At 49.7% G+C, this 11,167-nt stretch overlaps 1 protein-coding gene across 1 annotated transcript in view; it reads right to left on the bottom strand.

Annotated features, from left to right (window-relative positions):
* Positions 1-377: 377 nt before the first annotated feature.
* Positions 378-11,167, bottom strand: part of LOC136134470 (myosin-16) — a 52,837-nt gene continuing 42,047 nt past the window's right edge. Inside the window, exons 33-42 of the mRNA XM_065892055.1 lie at positions 10,826-10,958; positions 9,575-9,791; positions 8,284-8,420; positions 8,088-8,191; positions 5,883-6,075; positions 4,521-4,724; positions 3,438-3,563; positions 2,353-2,523; positions 1,620-1,820; positions 378-578 (exon numbers count right to left, since the gene is read on the bottom strand). Coding sequence (XP_065748127.1) covers positions 378-578; positions 1,620-1,820; positions 2,353-2,523; positions 3,438-3,563; positions 4,521-4,724; positions 5,883-6,075; positions 8,088-8,191; positions 8,284-8,420; positions 9,575-9,791; positions 10,826-10,958 — 1,687 coding nt within the window. The remainder of the gene's footprint in view (positions 579-1,619; positions 1,821-2,352; positions 2,524-3,437; positions 3,564-4,520; positions 4,725-5,882; positions 6,076-8,087; positions 8,192-8,283; positions 8,421-9,574; positions 9,792-10,825; positions 10,959-11,167) is intronic.

The following is an 11,167-nucleotide window of genomic DNA, read 5'->3' as shown; positions in this document are numbered from 1 at the left end:
ATGAATACACACCACCTATAAACTTGCAAATGTCCCTACAGTTCTCCAGTGAAAACAAGCATGTACTGAGCACCTATCTGCCAGGCCTAGTGTGAAGGGGCAGCAGACGTGGAACCTGCCTCCCAAGAGCTTCCACTCAGATGGGGGGAGCATCACGACCACCAGCACCTGTGACACAAGTGGACGGCATCACACCTGAGAGTGCTGAGGGGGTGTTGCAGCTGAAGGGACGGGAGGCTTTGGGATCCCCATTGCATAAGGTCGGGGCATGGCAGACAGGAAGCAGAGAAGTTGGAAAGAGCAAAGCAAGAGCAGGGGAGGTGAACTTGGAGCATAGAGTCCACACCTACCGGCTGTGAGCTGGGACACGTGGCACCTCACTCCTCAGAAAGGGTTTTGGAGGTGCCTGCCTTGGACACCTGGATGATCTCCACAGAGGTGATGCCTTTGCCAGCCACGCGGTGTCTGGTGCGCAGCTTGTTCAGGGCGGTCTCCGCCATGCCGGCCCGCTCCTCGGCGTCATCCAGCTCATGTACCGTCTTCCTATAGCGAGCCAAGGTCTGGTTGGCCTGCTCCTCCTGTGACAAAGGCACAGTGGAAAATGGGGCATAAACCTGGCTTGTTCTGGCTAAACGTGCATTGTTTTCAGTTCTACATGGACATCTTAAAGAGTCCAGTCGTTCTGTAAGGCTTATTAGGAAACACAGCTGTCCTGGGTCGGGGCATCCTCCAGGTCACCACGGACACCCACCTTCAACACTTTTGGCTGATTGTTTTTGGCTTTGACGTCCATATTTCTAAATAAAATGTGCTCTGTTGCGGCTTCTATAATGTGTGGTTTTAGGCATTAGCTATTGGTACCCCACCATGGGAGATGTGGATTTGGTGCTTTCTTGAGCCCCTGTCACACATTTCCCACCCCCTCATCTTCTCAAGAGAGTAATAGTGTCATTTTGGTTAGAACCGTACTTCCTGTAAGCCTGGCCTTTATTGAGCGTTTTGGGAACAGTGTTAGGTGTGTGGGTGGATGATGTAGTCAATGTGGTGGTCCCAGAACTGGTGGCAAATGACAGCAGAGTCAAATATCTACATCCTGGGTGGGGGATGATGGTGGCGGCAGGTGGGCGTGCGGTCTAGGGTTGAGACTTGAAGCTGCCATTTGCTAACCATGTGACTTTGACTGAAATAACATAAGTACCCTACTCTGGGCTGTTTCCTCACCTGTGAAATAGATTAAGAGTATCAGCCTTCCTGCCTTGTGTCAAGGGGATCAAAAAAGGGAAGGTCCTGGTGTTTAACCTTCTGACCAGGAGGGAGAGGCCACAAGGGGCAGTGGAAGCAGGACGGAGGCACCCGAGACCTTCCCTGGCTTTAGATCCCTCCGAAGTAGGTGTTTCAGTTAGCACGGGTGTTCTCGGGATATTTTCATTTTTTACACGTTCTTATCTCCAGTGTGTCATGTCTAGTCCACTCCCCATGTGATAGCGAGGATGAAGTGCTGTGGACAAGAAGCCATCTTTTGGCCAAGACTTAAGTCCTCTCCTGTGGTTCATTCTAACCAAGGCTGGAAACCTGGGCTGGGAAGGGGGGAGAATTGGGGCCACGTGGCGGGCACCCACCGCCTCCTCGATCTGCCGCTTGTAGACCTTCAGCTTGTTCTGCAGCTTCTCCACCAGCTCCTGCATGCGCTGGTTGGTCTTGTGGTCCTCCTCCGTCTGGAAGACCAGCTCTTTGAGGCGCCGCTCATTCTTCCGCAGCGTCTTGACCGTTTCCACATGCTGTTTCTGCTCCCCGTCCAGCTCCGTCTCCAGTTCTTTGATCTGGGGGAGGAGGAGAGGAATGCGGCTGGGGGAACGCAGGTTTTTGAACTTCAGAGCTCAGTGGCCTTGGGCAGGGGTGTTGCGGTGTCCACTTCCTGCCCAGAGGTGAGCCCTGCCCAGGAGGGTTGGGTGGGCTCAGCCTTTCACCAGCAGGTGGTCAGATGCCTTGAGCCTCAAGTTTCCTCCTCTGGAAAATGGGGGAGGCAGGGGTGGGACAAGGTGACCGACCCCCTGGGCCCTTCCAGCTCTGACATTCCATGAGGTGAAGACGGAGGCTCGTTTTAAGTAAGTAATAAGAGAGGAATAATGTTGGAAACAGAGACTGGGAACAGAGACAGAGAAGAATGTGGGGAACCACTCTGCTTGGGGGCTAAGGACACTCTGTGGGGAAGATGACAGGGAGAGGAGGAGGAGAGGAGACCGTTGTAGAAATAGATTAGAGGCCCAGCTCCTCATCAGATGCTTGGCACTTTTGGGGGGAAAAGACCCCCTTCCCATCTCCTTTTTCCCTCTGGTTCAGTGCCGCCCTCACCCTGGCTTCCAGCTTCATGATTGTGCGTTTCCCTCCCTTGAGAGCCAGCTGCTCAGCCTCCTCCATCTTGGCCTGCAAGTCCTTGATGGTGACCTCGTAGTTCTTCTTGATTTTCTCCAGGTGCATGCAGTGGTCCTGCTCTTGCCGGAGTTCCTCGGCCATGCGGGCAGCCTGGGGTGGGGGGTGGGGGGGGCGGGTGGAAGCACTGGAGCTGGAGCTGGGCTCCCATCCAGGCTCCTAGTGCCTTTGAGAGATGAGGGACCTTGTCTCCCAGCCTCTGGGACACCAAGCAGTGGACAAGAGGACCCTGGCTGACATGCTGCTGGGGTGTGGTAGAGGGGGTGCCCCATGCTCCCACATCCCTCCGAGTGACGGGAGGAGGCAGGCACCTGTGCTCAGACCCAGGCCACCCAATCCCATGGACCCGCCAGCCGGCGCTCTCCAGCCAGACTCTGCTGTCTCCTCCATGAGGGGCACAGCACAGAGAGCGGGAAAAACACAGGTCTGAGTAGAAAGTCCAAGGTCTGCACCCAGCCCCAGTCATTTAACCCACTTGTTCTTGTGTAAAATATTCATGGCGGGCTTACAGCGTGCCGGGTACCAGTCTATGATCTCAGAACACAGCACCAAATAAGACCAACAATGTTCCTGAGCTCCTGGCCTTTCAGTCAAGCATAAGGAGCTTGACGATAAAATCTGTATTTCCTCATCTTTAAAGTGGGGCACGTAGCATCCACCACTGAGCACCCAAAGGGATACTAGGGTGAAAACACTTGAAGGCCTCCCTTGCTGACCTCCAGCCCTGAACCCCTGGGCACAGCACCCATCTTCCTTTCACTAACCCTCCCCTTAAGGCTGGTTCAAGGCTCCTCTCCTTGCCAAAATACCTGCCCAGATGAGCCCACTTCAACGGCTCCTTTGGTCTGTGTCCCCAGGCCTCATGCTCTAATCTCTTGGCTTTTCAGAAACCAAAGGAGGCGGCCTTCCCTGCCTAGTGTGGCCTGCTGGCCGGCAGGGGGCCTGGCTGGGGTGGGGGTAGGGTGCCCAGGCCCCGCCCGGCTGCAGCAGGCCGTGCATGCACTTACGTCTGTCATGGCTTTCTTGGCCCTCTCGTCGACCGAGCGGAACTCACTGATGAGCTCCTCATGCTCGTTGGAGATGCGCTGGACATCAGACTCCAGCTTACGCTTGACCACGAGGAGGCTTTGGTTCTGGAGGAGGAAACGAAGACATTGCCATGAGCCCAGAGTCTGCACAGCCCTTCCTGTGTCCAGGAAGAGACACCCTCTCCCAGACCCCCAACAAGAAATGGCCCTGGGCCCCCTGCTTGGGGTGAAGGTCTCTATCCTGCATTCTTCTCTGAGTTTTAGATTAGAATTTGCATCACACGGAGCCTGGGAAGAACATCATTTAGGCCTGGGGTGGGTGGTATCTCTAGTACAATCCTGAACTTGGAGCTGGGAAGACCAGGTTCAAGCCCTAGTGCTTCTGCCTATGTGTCTCCTTTTTACCCCTGGGATTGGTCTTTTTATCTCTAAAGTGGGGTTGTAATCCCTATATGTCCCATGTACATTTTTTTCTTTCGGTGAATTCGCATGAGATGGTGAGTAAGGATGAAGCCGTGCTGGTAAAGGACTGCATTGTGAGCGGCAGGAAGCACCTGCATCACCGCTGGGGTCCCTGGTGTTGACCATGGGTGAGCCACTCAACTCTTGGCCACAGTTTTTCATTTGTACCACGAATGTCGGACTTTGGAATATTCTAGATCCCTTCCAGTTCTGAAGTTCTATCTTCAGTACACTGGGCGGGGTGGGGGGATGGGGGGTGGTAACGTTGTCCTTAAAATTGGCTAAATCATCAGAATTTCATGAGGAGTTTCTAAAAGTTAAATTCTCGTGGGTCCCACTACAGACTCACTGGATCAGAATCTCCAGGGGGGAGTCGTGGGAGTCTGTCTTGAAAAGCTCTGCACTGAAAAATGGTTAAGATGGTACGTTTTATGTTATGGGTTTTTTTGTTTTCTAACCACAACAGAAAGAAAGCTCTGCAGGTGCATTCTGAGGATCTACCGAGTGGGCCTTTGAGGGGAGCCCATGAGGTTTGGGCGCCGCCCTGGCCTCACCCCAGCGCCCCGAGTGGGAGTCCATATGGCCGGTAGCTGCCCCCACCTGGACGTTGAGCTCGTTGTGCCGCTCGGTGACCTCCACCACCTCCTGCTCCAGCAGCTTGCGGGAGCGCTCGCTGCCCTCCAGGGCCGAGCGCACCTCGTCCATCTCTGTCTGCAGCAGGCTCAGGCGCCGTTCCTGCAGGTTGTACTGTTCCCGCAGCTCCTCGTGCTGCCGGGCATCTTCGTCCATCTGGATCTGCAGGTCCTGGTGGACGAGAGACCCTGGCCTGAGCCCTTCTCCCACGGCCAGGGGTTGCCTAGGCCTGAGGGTGCTATGACCTTCCTGGACCAGGCTCAGCGGGGAGCTGGGGTGAAGGTGGGGAGTGCAGGCCACAGGGGAAGAGAGTGCAAAGTGCAGCCCTGCCCTGGGGAGTTCAGGGTCTGGTTGATGCAGGGCCCAGGTGTCTGGAGGATCTGTCCAGCCTGATCAGCATGAGGTCAAGGATTTCCTGATGACGAGGACCTGGTGTTTCCAGCAGGGTCTTCTCAAGGAGGCCTTCCTCAGTGACCTTTGACAATTACACCCTGCCCTGGCTAATTCCCGGCTCCCTTCTCCTGTCTTTCTTGTTCTTTCTCCATAGCACTTCTCACAATTTTTTTTTTTTTTTTGCTGTATGCGGGCCTCTCACTGTTGTGGCCTCTCCCATTGTGGAGCACAGGCTCTGGACGCGCAGGCTTAGCGGCCATGGCTCACGGGCCTATCTGCCCTGCGGCATGTGGGATCTTCCCGGACCGGGGCACGAACCCGTGTCCCCTGCATCGGCAGGCGGATTCTCAACCACTGCGCCACCAGGGAAGCCCTCTCACCATTTTTAATACTACAGTTTTATTTATTTGTTGCTTATTATTTGTCTGCAGGGAAGTTTGTTTGTTTTATCCATTCTTGTACCCCTAGCACCTAATACAGTGCCTGGCCAGGGCGGGGCTCCAGTAAACACATGTTGAATGCGTGGGTCCAGCTATGCATGTGCTACAGACCAGGCTGATGACAGCAAGTGATAAAGCTGGCCTTCAACTCTATTTAAGATGAGTGGTCGGTATATGGGTGTTTGTTGTGTTCTTTATTTTTCTGTGTCTGTAATCATTTCTAATAAGTCAAAAATGATTTTAAAAAGCAAGACAGGCCCAAATTCCTGATTCCCTCCTTCCCTCTTTCCAGTGGTCCAGGATACGGATCTTGGTAGTTGGGGTCTCTCATTTATACAGTCCCCAAGTCTCCTGCTCCCTAGACTGCCAGCCACCCCACGTTCTCGCTCTCATGCCTTTATCCTGGCTGGACAGGCATGTCATTAGCTCCCAGTGAGCCTGCAGGCTCGGGGATGGCTGGCTTTGTGATTAGTTCTTCCTGCTTCCAGATTGCTACCTTGATTTGCTGTTGCAGCCTTTTCAGCGTCTTCACAAGTTCGCTGTTGTTCTTGTTGGCGTGGTCCAGCTGGATTTCCATCTCATTCAGGTCTGTCTCCATCTTCTTCTTGAGCCGAAGTGCCTCTGCCCGGCCCTTGGCCTCTGCCTCCAGGCTGGCCTGCAAGGATTCGATGGCCCTCTGGTGGTTCTTCCTGCAAGTCCAAGCAGAGAAGGCCTTGGCGTACTGGGCCCACTTTTCAGGATGTGCTAAACCTCTCTAGATAAGAAATCTCAGCAATAATGTGGATACGGCCACCGTGCTGTGAGATTAAACTGTATCTCCTCTTAAAGTCTTTAAGTGGGGGAGCATCATGCTTTGGGAAAAGGAATGGAAGGTCGATGTTTACCATGTGTCTTTGTGATCTCAATTCATTTAATATGCAAAACAGCCTGGCAAGGAAACTGAGGCTCCAACATGATGAAAAACACGCCAAAGATCACCCTTTAGTCCACAATGGAGTCAATTCAAGGCCAGATGCTAAGGTCTCCGCTGTTTGTTTTCATTATAAAATGTGAGCTTTGGCTATACAGGTCAGAATCTCTCTTTTCAAAGCAACAGTTAAGTGACCAAAGAAAAAACAAATAAATTGGACTTCATCAAAATTTAAGACTTTTGTGCTTCAAAGGATATTATCAATAAAGTGAAAAGACAACCCACAGAATGGGAGAAAATATTTGCAAATCATATATCTGATAAGAGTCTAGTATCCAGAATAAATAAAGAACTCTTAAAATCAACAATAAAAAGATAAATAACCCAGTTTTTGGGAAAGAACTTGAATGGGCATTTCTCCAAATCAGACATATAGCTGGTCAATAAGCACATAAAAGATGCTCAGCATCATTAGCCATCATGGAAATGCAATTCACGTCCACCAGGATGGCTATAATCAAATGGGTACTCTAAGTACTTCATATAAATGGAATCATACAGTACTTGTCTTCTTGTGACTGGCTTATTTCACTTAGCATAATGTCCTCAAGTTTCATTCATGTTATAGCATGTGTCAGAATCTCCTTCCTTTTTAAGGCTGAATAATATTCCACTGTATGGATGGACCACATTTTGTGTATCCATTCATCACTGGGCATTTTGGTTGCTTCCCCATTTTTGCTATTATGAATAATGCTGCAATGAACTTGGGTGCACAGATATCTCTTTGAGACCCTGATTTTAATTCTTCTGGGTATATACTCAGAAGTGGAATTGCTGGATCATATGGTAATTCTATTTTTAAAAATTTGAGGAATCTCCATACTGTTTTCCACAGCAGCTGTACCATTATATTACATTCCCACCAACAGTGTACAAGGGTTCCAGTTTCTCCACATCCTTGCCAACACTTGTTATTTTCTGTTTTTTGGATAGTAGCTATCCTAATGGAAGAGAGGTGGTATCTTGTAGTTTTGATTTGTATTTCCCTAATGACTAACGATACTGAGCATCTTTCCATGTACTCGTTGGCCATTTGTATATCTTCTTTGGAGAAATGTCTATTTGAGTCCTTTACCCATTTTTTTAAAAAAAAATATTTTATTGAAGTACAGTTGATTTACAGTGTTGTGTTAATTCTGCTGTACAGGAAGGTGATTCAGTAATACATATATATACATTCTTTTTCATGTTCTTTTCCATTATGGTTTATTACAGGATATTGACTATAGTTCCCTGTGCTATACAATAGGACCTTGTTTATCCATTCTGTATGTTTGCATCTGCTAATATCAAACTCTCAATCCATCTCTCCCCCACCTCCCCTCCCCCTTGGCAACCACAAGTCTGTTATCTATGTCTCTGAGTCTATTTCTGTTTTGTAAATAAGTTCATTTGTATATTTCAGATTCCACATGTAAGTGATATCATGTGGTATTTGTCTTTCTCCTTCTGATTTACTTCACTACCCATTTTTGAATTGGGTTATTATCTCATGGGGTTTTGTGATGAATCACTAAAGTACTATATTTCTAAGTGCACACCAGAGAGTGCCATATTAGTATGAGGTACCATCATTATTACCATTTCACAGATGAGGAAACAGGTTCAGAGAGGCTCACCTAAATTGCCCAAGCTCACACACGACTGGTATGTGGCAGAGACCCAGGTTTCTGGACTCTGCTCCATCATGCTACCTAGACTCAGTCTCCTGTCCCATCAGCCTCATACCTTGTAGCTTCAAATTCCTCTTCTTTCTCGTGGATTCTCCGGTCAATATCAGCTTTCACCTGAGCCAGTTCCAGCTGAATTCGAATCACCTTGCTCTCTTCAACCTGCCAGGAATGTAAACATCAGTCTTCCTGGCCCAGCAGGTGTGTGGTCCCTGGCCAAGGTCCAGCCCCCAATGTGATGACCACATGGTTACCTCCAGGGAAGACTCAGCTTCCTCCAGGGCCACCTGGAGTTCTTCCTTCTCAATCTCCAATTTTTTCTTCATTTTCTGCAGCTCATGTATACTCCGTCCTCCCTCACCCAGCTGATCAATCAGTTCCTTTATCTCCTCTGAGAAAGGAATATTCTTGTTAACAAGAAGCAATATTCTTGTTAACAAGAAGAATATTTTGTTAACAAGAAACATGAGGACTATCGGCTTCCCGGGGTAATGGCATGTGACACAATTATTCCTCTATCTTTTCTCACCTGCACCAGGAGCTGATAGGGGGTGGTAGGCAGGGACCCTCAGCAGCACCTGATCACAACCCCCCCCTCCTCTTTTCCTTCCTCTCCTAGTCCAGTCAACCTATATCTGGTTCAGCTCTTCCTCCCCAATCTTTAACTTGTATTTACTTTATGCCCAAGTCCTTCAGTACTTACACTTCTGAAATTAAGAAAGCAGAGGCCTCAAACAGTTGACTCTCAAGATTATCTCCTGTAAGCAGAGAGCTCCTCTGGGAGTGACTCATAGGACCTTGGGCAGCTTTGGGGACAATCAAGGACCATCTTTTTCTACCCTCCGTTGCAGTGATGCTACATCAACCCCCCCGCCCCCGCCAGGACTCAAATACAACCCTGGGGAGGAAGCAGGGTGGGGCAGCCCAGATTGAGGAAACCCTGCATTGGCTGAGTTTTCATTTCTGCTGCTCAGCAGAACAGGGACCCCAAAACAGTTCTTCAAAAACGGAAAAAAGTGACATCTCTTGAACACTGAGTTTGTGTTTAGGAAAACCACAGAAACAAATAATACAAATTTCATGTGGCAAGATTAGATAACCAACACTTTTCAAGCAATATCCAACAGAATGAAATTCCAGCCTGAGACTCCTATATGTAAGAAACACATATGCATACACATATTATTTACATACGGTAGATGGAAGGGCTCAATATCTAAAATCTCCTGAGCCCTTATTTGACTAGCTACTCTACTGAGCGAAGACTTAAGACATTTTTATCTTATTTCATTATCGCAACAGCCTTACACCGAAGGCAGTATTATTTCCCCATTTTACAGATGAGGCACAGAAGAACTAGGTAACTCACCTGCCTGAAGTTATACTGCTGAATGCCCACATGCTTTGACCAAGTGCTTGCCAGCCAGTCAGCAAACACTGATTGTGCACCTACTATGCGCTGGGTGCTCAGACCCATGACAGGAGGTGGGGGGGTCCGGCTGTGTCCTCGTCCCTGCAGGCCCGTCCACCTGCCCCCAGACTCACCCTGCAGGGTCTTGTTCTCCTTCTTCACCGACTCTAGGTGCTCCAGGCACTCCTCGTAGACGGTCTTGATCTTGAAGCTCTCGGTCATGTACATGCGGCACTCCTTCTGGGAGGTGTCCACCTCCACCTGCAGCTCCTCGCACTTCTGCTGCCACTCAGCCAGCATCTTGTCAAAGACTCGCTGCTTCTTGTCCAGGGCTGCAGCCGCGGCGTTGGCCTGGGGTAAGGAGGGGATGGTGTCAGGGGTCTGCCTTTCCTGTGCCTTTCCCCTCCTTCTGCCCCCTCCTTCCTTCCCTCTACCTCTCCAGTAACTCTGGTGACCCCAGACTTCTTCGAATGGGGATAGAATTCAACATTTGTGGCACAAGCACAGAATAGGGAGTCCAGAAATAATTATGTTTCGGTTCCAAAACATCTACTACTAGACATGTGACCTTGGGCCGCCCACCTTGTCTTCCCAGGTGAGGGTTTCCTCAGGTGTAAAAGGAGGGATCTGGGCCACAACAGCCTTCCTAGATTTATGACGTTCACCTAACTCCCCATAACGTATTTCTCTATGACATACTAATATATATCATTGCCCAACCCAGAGATGGGTGGGTATTATTTTTCTTGTGCATCAAAGCTCATTATTCTTAGATACCATTCTCACAGTCCTTCCATCTTTTTCATAACTCCCCGCAACTGTGTATTTGCTGCTGCACAATGTTAGACGTTGTTAATTTCTTCTTCTTTTTTTTTTCTGCTTAACTTCTTAATTTGGAGGGAGCAAAAACCTTGGGGTTTTAGGACTTTTTCCCCCCAAAGCCTCTCACATGGCTATGACCTTATCTGGACCAAGACTGGGTTGGTGTGTGCCAGTGGAAATCTTATTTAATTTTGCTAAAGACTGGCGAATCAGTCTGAACTAGGGATGCAAACGGGAATATTTAGCCACACAAAGTGTGTGGAACATGGTTTGCAGAAGAGGAAGGGGAACAGGGGCAATAGGTTCCTGGACTTCCCGGGACTGAGTTTTATCCTTGTCACGGACCTATTTAAATAGTGGCTGGTTGAGTTAAGATCTCAGAGTCATGAGCGTGTTGACACATGTTCAAGCAGTGAACAGTGGGCCTGACTGCAAACCCTGTTCTCCACCCTCTTGGGCCACCTGTTCCTTCTTGCTAACCCAACATGTGACAGTCTCATCCAGCTTCCCGTGGGCTGTTGGACCCAGCAAATGGTCAGCCTTGGAGCATTTGGCCCTCTGACCTTCTCCAAGTCGATGGTGAGGTCCTCAACTTCTGCCTGGAGTCTCTGTTTGTTTTTCTCGAGGGAGGCGGCTCGGGCCTGGGCGGCTTCAGCCGTCTCTTCTGCCTCCTGGAGCCTGGCGGCCAGTTTTCTCCTGTGGATGAGAGCAAGAGAGGCCATCAAGGAAACATAGGCACCCACGGGCAGGGGAGCCCAGCATGGCGCTGAGCTCTGGTGTCACAATGGAAAAGATGCAGATAAAAACAGGGGTGTTTGGCACAGAGCAACCAGTGTCCAGTCATCCATTCCACAAATATTCATTGTTTCTACTCAGTGCCAAGTCCTATTCTAGGCATTAGGGAA

Source organism: Phocoena phocoena, chromosome 15 (genome assembly GCF_963924675.1).
Source record: "Phocoena phocoena chromosome 15, mPhoPho1.1, whole genome shotgun sequence".
Classification (NCBI taxonomy): Eukaryota; Metazoa; Chordata; class Mammalia; order Artiodactyla; family Phocoenidae; genus Phocoena; species Phocoena phocoena.
This window is presented reverse-complemented; position numbering and strand designations above follow the sequence as displayed.